The 18737-nt window shown below is 40.0% G+C and overlaps 1 protein-coding gene across 4 annotated transcripts in view; it reads left to right on the forward strand.

Moving 5' to 3' along the window:
- MAP2K5 (mitogen-activated protein kinase kinase 5) overlaps positions 1-18737 on the forward strand; it is a 252190-nt gene that overhangs the window by 178657 nt on the left and 54796 nt on the right. For all 4 annotated transcript variants that reach the window (XM_087428587.1, XM_004421737.3, XM_087428588.1 and 1 more), the window contains 2 exons: positions 12228-12254; positions 12567-12599. In XM_087428587.1, the coding sequence (XP_087284713.1) occupies positions 12228-12254; positions 12567-12599 (60 nt within the window). The remainder of the gene's footprint in view (positions 1-12227; positions 12255-12566; positions 12600-18737) is intronic.

Here is an 18737-nt window from a genome sequence, read left to right on the forward strand (position 1 = left end):
TTGCAAAATAATACCTAAAAAGTTGGGCTTCTTTGGAAAGAGATATTTGGAATCTATCCTTTGTTGCATGAACTTTTTGAAGTCCAGAACATCAAGGATTTTAGTTAATTATAAGTATCTAGTTTTTTGTGTGAGGTGTCTAATCAGAGAAAGAAACAGTAGCAGATAATTACCCCAAACTTCAAGTACTCACCTTTAATTGGCAAGATTCCAAAAGAGCAATATGCATGCAATTTTTTTCCTAAACAGATTTCTAGCCTACATATTTTAATTCATTGTTTATTTTCATCCTCACTATTTAGGTTATGGACATTTAAAATATGCTGATATTTCAAGCCATAAAATCAGATTTTATATTCCATAAAATGCAGAGGTAAAATTTAAGTGATCTGAAGATGTTCACTTACACACATTTGCTTCTTCCTAGGAATTTTTTAATTGCCCACGTCAAATTCTTCTCCCAATGTCTATCTCATACTTATTAAGAGGTCTCATAATTTTATTTGCTTAGCCTATGCCAAAGAAAGGAGGTGGGTTCCTGGTATGTCTTTAAAATAGAGCAGAAATGGAAGCAAAATTATCACCAAAGTGTGGGTAGCTTAGAAATGTAAAATTTTCTGTTAAAGATAAATTACTTGTATATGTAGTTAGCCAGCTAGGTTAGTGATTCCTGTCTTTTTTTAAAGTACTGACCTCATGTTGGTTTGATTTTGTGGCACCTTCTAAACTATTGTATGACATACATCTTGATTCAATTCAACACATATTTGTCATTGAGCACCCACTCTGTCCTGGCACTGTGCTGAGCACTGGGAGTACAGAGATGAGACAGACGTGGTCCCTGCTCTCCAAGAATCTAGTCCAGTGGAAAGAAAAACGTAAATCAAATGAGTGGAAGTTGATGTAAAAGGAACCCAACAGGAGGTGGTACACTCTGGCCTCAAGAGGAAGAAGTCGGCTCACTTAGGAAGTCATGAAGGTTTCACAGAGCAGATGATGCTTGAGCTGAGGCTCTGAGGCTAGAAGGATGGGAAAGAACTTTGCAGGCATTCTAGTCAAAGGGAGATTCATCTGGGGCCGGCACTGTGGCGCAGCGGTTAAGTGCACATGCTCTGCTTTGGTGGCCTGGGGTTCACAGGTTCCGATACCAGGCGCGCACTGATGCACCGCTTGTCAAGCCATGCTGTGGCGGTGTCCCATATAAAGTAGAGGAAGATGGGCATGGATGTTAGCCCAGTGCCAGTCTTCCTCAGCAAAAAGAGGAGGATTGGCATCGGATGTTAGCTCAGGGCTGATCTTCCTCACCAAAAAAAAAAAAAGAGAGATTCATCTGGTAAAAGATAAAGATTTAAAGCAGCATGTTGTAATTGGTGTCCTGCCAGTACTTTAACCTGGTAGTTACTAATACTCTTGTTACTTTCATTTCCCTAACAGTTTAGGAATTTCCGTAGGTATCTTTTAAAGCAACACTGGGAGGGAAGTGAGAAAGGGGAGGGAAGAATGGTAGAGGAGAGAGGTGGTGTGTCAGGATGGAGGATGGCAAGTGTGGCAGAGACCAGATAATGAAATTGGGCTTGAAAATTTCATGAATCCCTTTGAGATGACTGGGAGCTAGTCTGAGGTTGAAAATCAGTGCATTTTAAGATCTCTGCCCCTAAGGTCAGTTGGCACTTGCCTCTGAGGGGTTCCCTGCCACCCTCTATGACTTTGAATTGGCACATCATAGGACATTTTCTAGACTGCTGGGGGAGAGGAGTGGGAATTGTCCTGATCAAATGAGCTAATGCCTAAGAGGGCACTTTGAAAAATATAAGATGGTAAACAAGAGCAAGGTAATATTAGTATTATTTATATTTCCAGAAAGTACTTTAGGGATTTACCTATGTAACTCTGAAAATATATGACCATGTCTCACACCAGTAGGACTAAAATGAATTACTTTTCTGATCCCATAAGACCCTTTCTTTACAGTCTTTCTTTTTTGAGTTATAATTTATGATTCACAATCATAATATATCGAATTATATACAGAATCTAGTCATTTTTAGTTCAGGAACTGGGGACTATGATTCTTGTACAATTTTTAAATAATCAGCTTAGCCCAGAAATAGAATTGAAATATGAAGTAATGAACTTGGTGCCCAGTCTGGCTTTCAGATGGCAACTTTGCCATCTTCTCTCCCTCTTAGGCTCTGTGGTCTGGGAGGCCTTCCATTTTTCTCCCTTTGGTTTTATTGGTGCTGCCTGCTACTTCATGGCATCACAGAATTTCAGGCTGTGGAGTTCTTACAATGATCTAATCCAACTCCTTTATTTTATAGAGGAGGAAATGGGAGTTCATAGCCGTTAAATGACTCATTCATGATTACCAGATATTTGGCAACAGGGTCAGACTGTATCCCACTCCAGAGGGATGGTAGGGGGGAGAAAGTGAGATAAGGCACTCAGAGGCTTTGAGCCCAAATGGCCATCCTTATTTTACACACCCATCTACTCAAGTACTACCTCCAACTGGTGTGTCTGCAGAGATGGAAATTACTGTCCCAGGATGCTCCAGGCCTGCCAGGTAATTGCTGGTGGATATGGATCCCTGGGGAGAAAGTGGTCCTCACCAGTGGTAGTAGCAGCAGCAACAGACAAAGACAGCAACTTTTATTGTACCCCAGTGTTTTACTTATCACCATTCAGTATAGAAAACTTGAGTAGATTTGGGGCTAGGGGGTCATTGGCATCCAAGTTAAAAAGGGGGCAGACCTGGCCAAGCTTTGTTTGAGCACAGATTACTTTTTAGATGTTTAGTAGTTCTGGATTAATGCCTGGGAGGTTTGGGAATTCTTCCTCATCTAAAATGTTAATGGTGCTAAGAACCCAACCTTCTTTAGTGCCAGTAAAACAGACAAGCTAAGTTCATTGAAAAATCAATGAGTTGCCTAAAAGGTGTAAAGAGCTGATTCGATTTAGCACTGGAGATTGCTAGGCACACCAGGTAGAAGAGGGTCCCAGAGACCACTAGGAGCTAGGAAAGGAGGCAGTTTATGCACAGAGCCAAGGTGTCATCTCCGAGGAATTGTGAGAAACTGAGGCAACCAATTAGAACCATGTGTGGACTCTGTTATGCTGTACACTGTTAAAGGTCTACAGATGGTGACTACCACGGGGAGAAGGAAAGAAAAGCTGGAGAATAGAATGGTCATATGAGGAAAAGAGCTCAGAGGAAGAAAGAAAGACCAAAGTGGGTAATGGAGCTTGTCTTGTTTTCTGTTCAGAAACAGGTCGCAGAGAGCACCATTCTGGGCATGGGGAGACCTTGATTCTAGTCTTAGATCTAGTTTGGTAAAATACAGTAAACAAAAGAAAGTTCCCAGTCAAAAGGCCTCCCTCCAGCCCCTGCTCTTTGCACAGCCCTGTGCCTCCTACCAGATAGCTAGAAACTCTCAGTGACTCAGGGCAGAGGGGACTGTGAGGTCCCCTTAACTTAACGACAAGTTAAGTCGTTGTCAGGGTATGGTTTCTGCCCATACACGCACAGAGCTAACCTAAGTTCTGCCCCTTTCTTTCCTTGTTAGTTGTTTGACCTTATTTCTTTTCAGACCTCAGTTTCCTCATCTGGAAGATGATGGAGGTGTCCTAGGTCAGTGATTGCAGAATTATGGAAGACAGAACGTAGAGTAAGTGGGAATCTACTCACCGACACATACACACATGCATGCACACACAAACACAGAGCAGTTCTACTTTTATCTGTTAATTTTTTAAATGTGTCTAAGCAACGTCTTGTATGAACTAAGAGTTATTTGATAAACTGAGTCTGAAAAGTGCTGGACTGTGTGTTCTGTGGTCTCCTTTCATCTTGTAGGAGGAGTTTCCTCCTCTTTTCCACACCTTCAGCTACTTTTCTCATCACCATCTCCCCAAGTTCTCTCTTGGAGTTTATTGATACCTGATTTTACCTATGTCAAAATATGAGAGATGTGAACTGAAACTCTGAAACAAAAGTCAAATTTTGTTCAGTTTATTCTAGATCCATGACTTCTTTTCTTTAAATCTATTTTGAATTTCATTTACAGTCAAGCCAGTAAGACACACGTTAATTCACATGGTTATATGTGACTATATTTCAAGATTCTTACCTTTCTGATCCCATATGAATCATGTATTGGCAGCAATTGCAGCTTATCTCAAAATCTCAGCAGGCCAAACAATGTTGTCAAATAGATCGTGGTAAAAAAAAAAATGCAGCAATATGTAGAGTCTTAGCCCACAAAGAAAACCTTCCTTGCAATGCCTAGAAACATCACCTGTTGGCGAGAAGCTATGTTAGAAATCTACAGCACCCTTAATCCAGCAAATTATATTTTATCCAAATATTGAGTGACATTTAGAGGAGAATGCAAGCCCTGTGCTTTAAGTCTTGGCTCTGTTAGCTAAGTTGCAGGGACCTCAGATGAGTTACTTCAATTTTGTGGACCAGCAATTGTATCTTATCCAACTTTTGGGTCCTAGAGTCTAGTACCGTGCCTGGCATAGAGTAAGTACTTGATAAACACATATGAATCCATGAATTAATGATTTAGTCTAACTTTACTTTCTTACGTGTTGGCATAGCAGATTTTGGAATCAGACAGAACTAAGGATCAATATATCCTTCAGCTTTAAATTAATAATTTTTTCCCCTTTCTTTTCTTCCATGTTCTTACTCCCACTCTACCCCACTAGAATTAATACCTGCAGGATAAAAGCTTCTAAGGAGATGTGGTAGTTGTCTTCAGATATTTGAGGGTTCTTGTGTAAGAAAAGACACAGACTTGTACCGTCAGGAGGGGAGAACTGGAACGAGACGTAGAATGGACAGTCAGAAGACGTAAGCTCTCCATCGCTGGACACATTCAGACAGAAGCCTGATCAGCAGGGGTGTAATAAAGGAGGGATTCAAAGGTCAAATAGGGGTGGGGAGCTAGGTCAGATTAAAAATCCTTTAAGATCCTTTCAGGCTTCAAAAGTCTATGATTCTGCTTCAGTGCTAGACAGGCCTCGCCTCAGCCAAACACATAAAAGGATGCAGTTTCTCTCTGTTGCAGAAGAGAGACAATAGATAGAAACTTCATCAGAGTTGCCTAGGTTCTATAACTGGTTTAATTATTCACTCATTTTGACTCTCAAATACTCTGTCCGTATGACACACATAAGAAATAGAAGAGTATAGGAAAGAAGTAATTCTTTTTCAGTCGTTCTCTCTCTCGTTCTCTGAGTTGAGCCAGCTCTGTGATATGGCTACCAAAAAGGTGAATGCGCTTGTTGCTTCCATGAGTTTCTTCTAAATAGTGTGTAGTGTCCAAAACAAGGAGACCTGCGCTAGTCAGTCCAGGTATGTGTTCAGGTGTGGGCATCATACTTTATGAGGAACATACACGTATGGCACCGCGTTCAGAGAAAGGTGGCTGCAGTGGTGGAGAATGTGAAATCATGCCTGGGTCCTTCCAGGCGGCTTTCTGGTTCAGGTAACAGAAAACCCAGCTCAAAGTTGGGTCAACCACAAGGGGAGTTGTTTTAAATTGCATGACTAAAAAGCCAAGTATTACTAGTTTTAGGTAGAACTTGATCCAACAAGTCACTTTTGACTCTTTTCTTAGTAAGCTTCTCCCTTCACAGACCAAGAATGGTTGTTGGAGTTCCTGGGGCAACCTGCTTTCCGTTTAGAAGGGAAGAGCAGATCTCTTTTCCCCACAGACCACCAGAGGCCCTAGGCTTCAGTTTGATTGGACAGTTTAACTCCCTGTGCCCAGGGAATTTCGATGATTCTGACTTATAGTTAAGCCTGAAGCACCCGACACACCCCAAAGCTGGGGGTGAAGTCGTCTTCCCAGGAAGCACACGGGCTGCTTGGGGGCAGGGGATGTTGTTAGAGCATCATCACTAATAGAAGGGGAGGATAGAGGGCAACCAAACATAGCAGTGGTCACAGGACAAGAGGTGTTCATTCAGGAAAGAAGACATCATGGGGACATGACAGCTGTCTTCAGATTTGTGAAGAGCTGCCGTTAGATCTGATCACCCTCAGCTCTGGAACATGGGCACATCTTATAGGAGGACGTGTTTGGACTTAAAATAAGAAAGAACTTTCTAATTTAAGCTACCCAAGGTAGAATCATTGGAATCCCACCATTGGAAGTCTTCTACCAAAGATAGGATGCCTGTCTGTCAGGAATGTTATAAAGAGAATTTCTTCATGGGGCAAGGAATTGGACTTGGTGACCTCTAACATCGTTCTGGATTCTGTGGCATGGGGACGATTTAAGCTAATAGAGATGCAAACTAAATGATAGCTCCAGAAAAACCCTTTCAGACATTTGACACGTTAAAAAAACTTGCTATAGCAAATTTATTTGACCTTGAAGAGTGGAATGGTCAACAGGCCTTTCTCAGAAAAAGCAACACCTTCCTCCCTTCCCATGCACACATAACTGATATTCTTAAACTAGATCCTGAAATAAGACCACCGTTTTTTGGAACAAAGAACAGGGAAAAGTTTGATACAGCAAATGTCCAAAATCTTCTTCAAAAGGAAAGTGCTTAACGGACTCATTGGCCACACCTTGTACCATTAGAGAAAAGGTTAATTTTGTAATTCACACTGATCATTTTGGATTGAGGTTCTAACCCCCTGCATTTCTCACAAAATTCAGGTCTAAATATTAACATTTACATTTGCCCAGAGGATGATTTACTGTGGCTCCTATACACCTGTGTGGAGTAGGACATGAGCTATGTCAATTTTAAATACACAAGGGATAAAAGAATATAGATGGGCAATCAGGTCCTTTTTTCCTGCTCACTGACTGGCAGACCCAGCAAATGAATAATGTTGCACTGTACCTTGATGCTCCAGCTGTTGTATTTTGTGTGAAAATGCATTGTCCTTGATACTCGGGAAGCAGTAAGAGTCAAGTGATCTAATTTATGGCTATGATGATATTCTGTCTGGTCCCATTTGAGCTGTGCCCTCCTCTAGGCATCTTAGAGCCTTTCTGTCCCACTCTGCTGTTTGTTACATTCAGGGACATGTAGTTTTAGCTTTTCAAAACTGGTGACTCCTGAATGCAGTGCTCCAGCTGGAGTTTGAGATGTGAGCAGAGAGAAGGTGCCAGTAAGTGGATCTTAGGATGTAGGAATTATAGTGATTCCCAGTCAGTGGGAATCAGCCTTTCTTATGCCTTGTTTAGTAGCTCCCTGCTAAATCCTCTTATGACTTATTTTTAAGTCATTTATTTTTGCCTAAATAAGTCTTATGACTTATGTTTTGTTTTTGTTTTGTTCTATGCAAGATACACTAATAGACTCAGAGGCGTGATTAGAACTTGAACAAGGACAGGGGCTGATGAATAGAGATAGGATGGCACAAGTGAATTATACTTGTTCATTTTATATTATTAGAAATAATATATATACTGTTCATTTATTTTGTCTCATAATGCATTCAATATCTAAAAATATCAGTTTACCAAAATTCCCATTTGTAGTTAGCCAGAGTAAATTTTGTTCCATTCCTTTTTAAAAAGCACTCCTTTGTTTGGGAACTCTTATTTTAAGTTAGTAGTACTAAGCAATGTGTATTCAGCTCATGGAAGTGAATTTTTTTTTCACTCTCATTGAAGGCTTTTTGAGATTTGGGCGCTTTGTTTTTGCAAGTAATAATGGATTGGAGGTGGTGCGTCCCTAAGTTTTAGCACCTAGCACAGTGCCAGATAAAATTAGATTGAATGCTGGAACTAGTTTTCCCTCGGATAGGAAAACAATCCTGGCACCTGGACAGGAAGCTCTGCCTTGGAGGAACCCGTGGGCTCCTCTAGCTCCTGCCTTCAGTTTGTAGACAAGAGCCCTGAGCCTAAGAAGAGAGGGAGTTTCTGAAGCCTTGGGGATCTGACTGGAATTCCAGGGGTCTTTCTGACTCCAGTGTTGATGCATTTCCCCCACACTAGGCAGCTTCCTGAGTCAGCAGTTAGTTCTAGGCCAGGTTCTATCTATGACCTCGGGCACTGCTCCCTTCTGAGCCTCAGTTTCCCTAACAGCAAAATGAGTAGATTGCACTAGATCTCTGAAGTCCTTTCCATTTCAAAAATTCGTTAGTCATTATTCTTCATTTAGAATATGAAAATCTCAGCTTACCATAATCCCTGTTTATATTTAGCCAGGGTTATAGCTTAATGCATCTGATTTGAAAAGAAAGTCTTTGCAAAACAGCTACACTTCCTAAAATTTGAAATTTAAAAGATAATAAAGAAGAGTCAACATTGAAAGCTAGAATGTGATACCAGTAGCACAACAAATAAAAATGATATTCTTCAAAAATTCCAACCATATGATTTAATTTTCTATTTCTTTTTTCTATTTAAGAGAAAATAACATAAGCTTGAAAAGCAGTAAATATGTAAAGAGAAAATTTGTCAGCTGATATTGGAAGATCTGACCTAGGTCACACATAAATCTCTCAGACAAGAGCTGCAGGGCAAGCCATAATTTCAGAGAGTAAAATAGAAAATGAAAGCTATAGCTAGTGTCTTCTCTAAGTTACATAGGTGGATTCATTTTAGTTTTCTGATTGTGCTTCTGAATATAATGTAAAAGGGCTGGTAGCAGGGTCTGTTTTACCACTGTATGTAAAAAGTACCTCTACTGAGATAGAAGCACAGTGTGAGACTTCCAAAGTTGTTTTATATCACCAGAGCCATTAACTAAATAGTTGAGGCCCTACAAGCAAACTTTTGCATTGGCAATTTCCTTTCCAGGATTATTTTCTAAAGTCGTAAGTCATGTTATAGGAGCTTTTCTAATTGCCAATGATATGGTCCTTGGAAGGAAATATATGATAAATGTTATGGCAATAATACTCTAAGACCTGGCTGATATTTATGCCTGCCTGTTATAAAGTCATTCTTCCCCATTTAAACAATAAGGGTCTGTCTTACGTCAGAATGATGCATAACTATCCCGTTAGTGTGGCTTAAAATCTTGGACCTAACGGCTGGTGAAAGAAAGCTCTGCCCAGAAGAGGGAAGAGGTTCATCTAATTAGTGTATCAAAATGCTACTGGTTCTAGAGACGGGTTAGCAAAGTGTATGACTGGAACAATGATTGTTCTGTTCATTGTCCCAAAATATTAGTTAGACATAGAAAACTTAACACAAGCAAAAGGTACAAGCAAGAATGTGGACTTGGACAAGTTAGTTATAAACAGCATTTCATATGTTGTGCAGCGCAGTCAGTACATCAGCCCTAACAATATTATTGTGTTCCTCTGAACTCTGCTCCCACGGCTAAGCATTTGGAAGGCAGACCCAGAATAAAGAGAGGCATTCACAAAGCTAACATTTTATGTTGAGTACCCTTAGTACCACTTTAGTGTGCGATAAAACTAGGGGCTTCACTTTTTCATGAACTGTGTGTAAAAGCAGAGGCACTGACTGGAGGTTGACTTGTTTGGATCTGTTTTATGGTTGCTGTGCCTGTACAGTAATGTGATCTTGAAAAAGGTAAACAACAAAGAGTTTAGCCGTGAAAAATATGTCTAATATAAATACAGTCAAGTACATGGCAGTTCAGAATTTGAAAAATATGACTGTGGCATTAAATTTTCTGGCGGAATTAACAGAGGAACAGAATATATCCTTTAAGGCAATATATCTGAGACAGAGAAAGGAGATGATACATCTAACTGTACAGTCTACATGGCATTCATATGAAGAAAAGCACAGTAGCCTTATTTAATTGAGAAAATGAATCAATTACAATGATGTTGCAGCATCAAATTCTTGTGAAATAGAAGATATAAGTCATCGCATTGTGTAACTGTTAAAAAGTAATTGAGTATCTTAAGCATTTTGAATCAATTTCAGGTACTGGCACTGCTACCTTAATACAAAATTTATGAAGATGATTTCATATAATATGTTGCTATCAAAACTGTGTAATAAAACCTGGTAACAATGTCTTTCTTTAAAATCCTGGATAAAATAGTATACTTATAAGATCATTAAAAAAGACTTTGATATTGCTGTTTCTCCCTTTCTTGTAGTAAAGAGCAAGCGTTCAAGTAGTACAGTTTTCAGGTGTCTTAAACCATGCTTTTAACCCACAGAATAGGGCAGAGTGGAGACATTCTCTAAGATCTTCTTTCATGAGGAAATGTCCTCCCGTCAATTCATTTGGTTCACACAACTCGTGTTACTGGGAACAGGGTCTCACAATCCATTCCTGAATTCATTTTGAAACATCTTACTTAGAATGTTTGCCGCATGTTTTCCTCAGAGATTGTTATAATCCCCCTGACTGCTGGTAATTTGTGAAAAACACTATCTTTAGTGTCAAAAATGGATTTCTAATTCTTTGTTCATTACAAGTAACTCTCCTGTTGAAGTCGATATACCTTACTAAGAATGTGGGGGCCGAGGGAGGGGGAGGAGTATCCATGTGCACTTGAAAAAAGTGAAAGCAAACACCAAAGGTATCTCATATCATAGGAGAAGTTACCTGGGCTTGTCAAGATTTTTTAAAGGTGGTGTGGCTTGTTACTAAAATCCTTAACCACTCCAGGGTGGTAGTTAACTGCTCTGTCTTCCTTTTTAATGTAAGTCTTTACCTGCAGAGCCTTATGCAGAAGTACTCATTGACTAGAAGAACAAGAAGGAGCAGTAATTCAGGACATTAAGTAGGAACTGTCCAAGTGGACTAAGAACCAGTCAGCCTGGCACAGAGGTTTTGGGGAGTGGTGACTGGGGAGGTGGTGATGAGGAGCCGAGAGCAGCAATGAGTGAGCACCATGTTCAGTTGACGTAATACATGGGAAAGCACTTTTTAAAACACTCAAGCACTGTGTGGAAGGGTCTGCTGATCAGCCATGTGGATGCAAAAGAAATGCAAAAACATAGTGTCTGCCCTTAAGAAGCTTATAGTCTAGGTGAGAAGAACCCATATGTGAAAACTGATAATTCATCCACTTTACCATGCCAAGTATAAATATATGCAAATCAAATTGTTTTTAAGTAATGCTATGATTGTAGGCAGATACAATGCAGAAGCTGGAGAGAAAGGAGCGTGGGAGAAACTCCAGCACAACCATAGCCTGTTCCTGACGGCTTAGGTCTGCCCCATCCTCCGGGAGGCCCAATTTTCTCATCATAGAATAGAGGTGATCGTCCCTGCCAACCTCAGGATGGTTGTGCAGATCAATGAGAACGTGTATATGAAAGAACTTTTAAAAGCACCATTAAAAACATATAAGGAATTATTGTTTTCCCTATATTATACCAGCTGGCTGGAGCTCAGTTATTCCAGCAAACAGCTCACCCCTCAATAGTTGTATATGTTTCTGAAATTTTCTTTCTTGGGAAATTTAGTACCTGGGACTCCATTTTCATTGAGTTTGTCATAACTGCAGGCATTTTGGGGGCGGGGAGGGGAGTCACTGAAGTGTTTAATACTTTAACTACTAAGTGGATGTTTTATTAATTTGGTGTCACGATTTAGTAACGTTCTAAGAGATATGGTTTATTCGTGTTGGCTTTGTGAGCAGCCTGCCTTCAGAACAGGCATTCTTACTTTCTGCTTTATCCCCTGAAAAACAGTGTAAAACTTGCATGAATTTGATTTTCCCAGAGAGCATTGCTGCTCTGGAAACAGGCTGAAGGAACTTTGGAAAAGGTGGAGTCTTCACCCCACTCCTGAGTTAGAAGCAAATACTTCAACCACGTAATTAAAGTTTTCTTCACAAAATAGGGGATTGTGAGCAGACACTGGCAAGAATCCAAAATTCTAATTTCTGACTATGATTTAATTTCAATTTTAAATAAATCGGTTTTTAATTTAAAAAGAGTGAGCTTCATAACATTAGCAATGATTGCAACATTAAGCCCAGTGTTCACAATCTAGCAATATAAAACATTATTTATATCTGAATCGTAAACAGCCTTTTGAAATGGATTATGGTTTTTCTCCCTATTCTAATACAACCTGGAGGGTACTAAAAAGTGTTGTGTGAAATTAACATTCTGCTGACTTTCGCCTATAAATGAGAAGCGAGCTATTAACATTTGTGTATTTTCATTATGTAAATTGTGTTAACACATGCCCACAAATTGCCACCAGCAATGCAATAATTTTCTCTCAGTGATCATAATGTGTCCAAGTGAGTCATTTTGATTATGACATGCTAATTACATATTGCCTTTTTTCAGATTCAGAAAAACCAGGGATCTTTAATGGTAAGCTTTATGAGTTCAGAAAAAAATTCACTTTTCTTTTTCCTGATGGCTGCTTCCTTTGCATGCTTGAATGCCTTGTTTTAAACTTAGCAAATTGCATTTTGAAGAAAATGCAAACCTTTAACTGCCTGTATTAGATTAGGTACCATTAGAAATAATAGAACGTCCTGAGCATCAATGTTTTTATAAGAGTTTGCTGTTGTTGATTAATCTTGCTATATTTTATTGCATTAATGATTTTTTTCTTTCCACTCCACTGTAAAGATATTGCACAGACGCTAATACTTTTTCCTCTCTTCTTTCCCGTTGCAGCCTCTCCAGCTTCTGCAGTGCATTGTTGATGAGGTGAGGCATCGTCTTATGTGCTTTCACTCCTAAAGTCATTCCTAATGGTGTGGAAAGCTTATATTTTGTTTCCTAATGAAGCACAATGCCCAACATCCTCGGAACAAGTGTTGTATGGCTCTGAGCTGTGTTACGTGAACTGGCCTTGTCCTGAATCCTGCTCTTCTGATTCTTGCCGGGAATCCTTGCCAAAACAGACTGTCCCACAGGCTGGTCCTCAGGGTTATCAGAAGCCCTAAAGACAAAACACGATAATATTAATTTATCCACCCCCTGGCCAGATGGAGATGGAGCCGGAAATTAAAGTGGTATCATTTTTTTCTGTAACAGATATTTAAAGTCATTCAGTAGGCAAGGGTCGGAATTGAACAGCAAACATAACCTCGGTAAAATTTGTCTTGCTTTATTTACCCAAAGCATATAAGAGTGTTCAAAAGCTCCAGGTCAACAATTCAGCTTTAATTTCCTGATTAACATTTTCCTCAGAACATACTCCTAACTTTTTGTGCTTTTAACTAGTATTCTCCCATTTTAAGTCATCGTATCTCTGATCATCCTGATCCATGGAGTTCCACTGTCCCTCTGACTCCATGGAGTTAATCTACCTGCATTTCTTTCTCAATCAACGTTTTCTACTTCTGATTCTGACTTTAAATTCCTTTTTTCTGTAAATTAGCAGTTTTATAGTACACAAGTCTCTCAAATTAAGAAACATTAATGTTTAAAAACTTAGTTTTTCTGGGCTTGGGCTTGCCTACTAGCAGTGTTTTTTTTTTAAACTTTAATTTTACAATATTTAAAACACTTGTAATGAAGGCGATAAATGACTCAGATAGGAAAGTTTGAAAGAAAAAAACAAACCGTAATTCATAATTATTCCTCTCAATTAAACATCTGTATAACCAGTTATGAGATTTGGGGGAAAAAATAAAGATCCTCCTAGGAGAAAACCAAATGTGTACACATATCACAATAATAGTAAGAATGGGGCTCTAACATCCTTAATAGTTGCATCAGTTAGTCCATATATCCCTAGCAAGCCATAAACCATCTTAGTGCAAAAATGAAGGCATTGTCCTGAAACAAATGGAGGCCCCATTATCTCAAATATCAGACAGGCCTCCTGGATCTAATAGCTCATCAAGATCTTCTGTCATCTTAGATTCTAAAAGCATCCTGTCCCCATCAGAATCCTCCCAATTAAACTGATTTTCCTGAGGTCCCCCTCCAGGCCTGCTTAGGGATGCGCTCAGGGAAGCTTGGCCTGCCTGGTCAAGTGCACGGCCTACCCTGTTTCCTCGGCTCTGCTGTGCTTGGCCTGCCAGGCTCCTGAGCATCAGAATGTTCAGGTACCGGTAATCTTCACCAATAGTATATATATTGCTAGAGAGCTAGTTTGAAAGTTTTCTGGATCGAATGGATGTTTCCATTTCTTATTTAAAGTAGCAGTGATTGCTGTTAAACTTAAAATATTTTACTTGTTTGATTTGGGCAAAATCCTGAGACTTGAAATTATCATAGGGAGATGTTCTGTCCAAGGAGGGAAGGTCTGTGTGATGAAGGACAATAGCATGTAACTTAAATGGTATTTTTTGTAATAGTTCTTCCTCAGTTGAGAGAAAAGTATAATTTAGACACCTATTCCCACTTACTCCAAAAACATATTAAAATATCTTCTTTATGGAAACTTGGGAAATTCGCATTGTCTTTACTAAAATAAACATAAGTTGATCTTGGAACTGAGCTGATGTTCAGTAATAAGAGTATTAGGAAAGAATTGGCCAGATGACCTGCCTTAGGCAAGGTGCATCATATCTTCTAAGAAAGAAAAGATTGGGGAGTCCTTTAATTACTGTGCTTGTCTCATGTTTGTCAGATTTCTCATTGCTTGATGCTGTGTTTCTCAAGGGGTAGTCCAAGAACTAACTGCATCAGAATTACCTAAGGCTCTTGTTAGAAATGCAGATTCTTGGACCCAGATCACTAAATTAGACTTTCTAGGGGTAGATCCCAGGAATCTTGATTTTACTAGCTTCCCAGGTAACTCTTTGCACCTTAAAGTTTAAGAACCTCTTCTATAATGGCTCTTTAGGACTAAGTTTGCCAAGACCTGGATCCAGAAGGCAATTAACTATCTATCTTCGTTTGCATCTGACTTTTAGGGCTTCTATTCCTGAGTACATATAACCAGCCAGGATTTGAGCCATATTACTCCTTGGGAATGGGATATACCCCATTGTGAAATGGGTATCCAATGATAATATATACTGTTTCTATTAGAGAAAAGTTAGATCAAAAAGTAGCACCTGTGGGCCGGCCCCGTGGCTTGGCGGTTAAGTGCGCACGCTCTGCTACTGGTGGCCCAGGTTCAGATCCCGGGCGCGCACCGACACACCGCATGTCCGGCCATGCTGAGGCCGCGTCCCACATACAACAACTAGAAGGATGTACAACTATGATGTACAGCTATCTATTGGGGCTTTGGGGAAAAAAAAAGGAGGAGGATTGGCAATAGATGTTAGCTCAGAGCCGGTCTTTGTCAGCAAAAAGAGGAGGATTAGCATGGATGTTAGCTCAGGGCTGATCTTCCTTACCAAAAAAAAAAAAAAAAAGTACCACCTGTAACGGAGCCTGATTCAAACAAGATGGCTGTATTTGGAGTCATGTACAAAATAGCTAACCAAAGCCCAGTGTAGCATACTTCTTTGTTAGGTGGATGTAGCTTAACCTCCTGGCATGGCCTGACAAAGGGTGAAGAACTAGTAAAACAAGACCAAGTGGGCAGGAGCCAGCCCTAGAGTGGCCAGAGTGAATGTCAGAGCCAGTCCAGGAGTCAGGAGGTGGAATCATGGGACAAAGCCGGAATCAGCCACCAGATGTCCAAATAAAAGACACCAAAAGTTAAACAGAGAAGTACGAATCATGAACGTGAAACTTGGACCACAGAACAGGAACTGGAAGGGTAGCCAAGGTAACAGGAGAATCAAGCTCCAATCAGAAATCTGGGCAATCCAGTTCAATTTTGATGGGTGGAGTTTATCTGGCTTGGACCTGGCTAACTTGGGATATGAGCAATGTCTTAAAGACACCGTCTGATGCCTCAGAGTTGCGTCTCCCAGAAGAACTTCTTACTTTAAAATCCTTATGTAATCAGGCCCTCTCCAAGTCCCTGAATACCTGTGTTGTAAAGTACTTTGGTTCGATGTAAGTGATATGTGTGTGTGTGCTGTGATGCCTTAGCCATCTGATTTCTTTGGGGAATAAAGTGGCCCTTATGATCTACATAACTGATATTTACTACTTTAAGCTATGACATCAATGAGAAAATTTGCATTTTTAGAAAGAAATGTTTCTAAAATGTATTTGCTCTTGGCAGCCTGTTGACAGAATGTGGTAAATATCGTTTAACCTTTTCTTGATGACTCAGGTCCTTGTTTTGAAAATGGTAACTTGAACTAAACTTTGATGTATTGATGCCCTCTAGGGCTATAGAATTGTGTGGGGCTTGCCTTGTTCTTTCACTGAATTTTACCAACCATTTTGCCTATGTGTTTTGTCTTGGCACTCAGTGATGTGCGTGGGCCTCTTGAGGTGAATAGAGCCATTTGCTCCCAGGCTAAATGGCCCTACATGGCCGTGCTACTCTGCTTGGTGCTTTTCCTGTGTTCTCTCTTGTGATCGCCTATTTTCTATGGTCACTCCTCATTCTTGTCAGTGACGACCTGCTGCCCCAGTGATCTGACCATTTATCTTCAGTCTTTCCACTCCTGATAGTGACCCTAGCAAAACTAAAAGGTGCCAAATGAAATCAGATACCCAAGTGGTATGTGTAAGGTCAAACATACTCATCTGAGAAGAGGGACAGGCTTGAACCCCTCTTTAATGAAGTAAAATGGATAGGCTTATGTTCATTCATTCAGCAGATAGTTATCAAGAGTGCCCACTATATGCTAGACCAAGTTGAACAGGCCATGATCAGGACAGCCTCTAAGCTTAGAGAGAACTGGGCTTCTAGGTAAGGCACCCGTGCCAACTGCAGACTTGATCTGTGAGTCAGGGTAGAAAGGCAGAAGCACAGTTCCATATCCTCGGCCAACACAATATGTTGGAACTCAGGAGGCTATGTAGCCATCTAACACTCTCCCCAGTGCCTGGGCTCTCAGTTTGGCTAGCAACAAAGGGCTGGCAACACTGGGGATGTGGCATGTGGGAATATAGCAGTCATATCTGAGTCACCAAATCCCAGGCTGTCTGGAGCCAACTAATGGAGGCCATCAGTGGATTGAGGTACATGCTGTGGATTGCAAAGACTGAAGTGGGGACTTCCCCCTTGAGCCTTCCCTCAAGTAGTCCACAGCCTTGGAAAAGATGTGGACACAGAAATGAATAATTATGGTTCAGTATAGGCTGCATACTATTTAACCCAGAGACAGGAGGGTTTGTTCTGCCAGGAGAGGGTTTGTTCTACAAGTGGATTGGGAGAGGCCCCTCAGGGAACATAACATTTAAGCTCATTTAAAGGAGGAGTAAAAGTCAAGGTCAAGAAAGGAAAAAAGTTAATGTCAGCCAGAAGGGCTTGAAACTTTCTTATGAACTATTTTTTAGTTCACAGATGTGTTTCAGAATGTTCAGGTTGTCTAAAATATGACACCCAGAAAATGGATTATTACTCTGAGTATGTATATGTTTCAAGCATATTACAACTAAAAATAAATTTCTATCTAACATCTGTAGGTGCTCAGCAGGACAATTAACAAATCCCTGATTTATACTTCTGTTTATTTATTCATTTTACTAGTAAAAAGTGAATTCATATAAGTCATGTTTTATACCCAATCAGGAATATCTTCTACATGAAAGTGTTGATTTCTTAGAACTATAAGATTTGTAAAATACCAAAATGGTCCTGAAATATAAGCACAAACTTTCAGTGGTCAGTAATGGCCTTCAATTGGGCCAGGTGTGTAGATAAACAATGGGCTTAATTGTTTAAGATGCTAGCTGAATAATTCGGATATACTGGTTGTTCTTCCGTGCTGTGGACAGAAAGGAAGAAGGATTTGGTGTTAGGAATGGCATGGCATACCACTCTTTGTGAACACCTGGGTAGGTCAGATGGAGAGTTTATCTCTTCTGCTTACTCTAAGAAGGCCTCCTGAGGAAGATGAATGCAGGGCTTTGATAGAGGACAGTGGCATATACAGAGTATGGAGACTGAATGGACAGATGGCCAAGGAGCCAAAGGACCCAGGAGGTCAAAAACAGAGATCATTTTTAACAGAAGGAAATTTGGGAAATTCACAAATATGTGGAAACAATTCACTGCTATATAATCAATGGGACAAAGAAGAAATCACAAGGGAAATTAGAAAATACTTTGAGGTGAGCAAAAATGAAAACACAATATACCAAAACTTATGGGATGCAGCGAAAGCAGTGGTCAGAGGGAAATTTTTAGTTGTAAATGCCTGCATTAAAAAAGAAGATCTCAAATCAATAACCTAACCTTCTACGTTAAACTAGAAAAAGAAGGACAAACTATACTCAAAGCTAGCAGAAGGAAAGAAATAATAAAATTAGAATGGAAATAAATGAAATAGAGGATAGAGAAACAACAGAGAGTGGGCCGGCCCTGTGGCTTGGTGGTTAAGTGCGCGCGCTGCGATGCTGGCGGCCCGGGTTCGGATCCCGGGTGCGCATCGAGGCACCACTTCTCCGTTCATCCTGAGGCCGAGTCCCACATACAGCAACTAGAAGGATGTGCAGCTACGACACACAACTATCCACTGGGGCTTTGGGGGGAAAAAAATAAAATAAATAAAATCTAAGAGAAACAACAGAGAAAATCAATAAAACCAAAAGTTGGTCCTTTAAAAAACTGACAAACATTTAGCTAGACTGACCAAAAAAAAGAGAAGGAAGACTCAAATGGCTAAAATCAGGAATGAAAGCAGGCACCTTACTACCAACCTTACAGAAATAAAAAGGATTATAAGGGAATACTATGGACAATTGTGTGCCAACAAATTAGATAACCTAGATGAAATGGATAAATTCCTAGAAAAACATAAACTATCAATGCTGACTCAAGAAGAAATACAAAGTCTGAGTAGACTTCTAACAAGTAAAGAATTTTCT

This window comes from Ceratotherium simum, chromosome 3, assembly GCF_057802395.1.
Source record: "Ceratotherium simum simum isolate JZ-2026a chromosome 3, ASM5780239v1, whole genome shotgun sequence".
Taxonomy (NCBI): domain Eukaryota; kingdom Metazoa; phylum Chordata; class Mammalia; order Perissodactyla; family Rhinocerotidae; genus Ceratotherium; species Ceratotherium simum.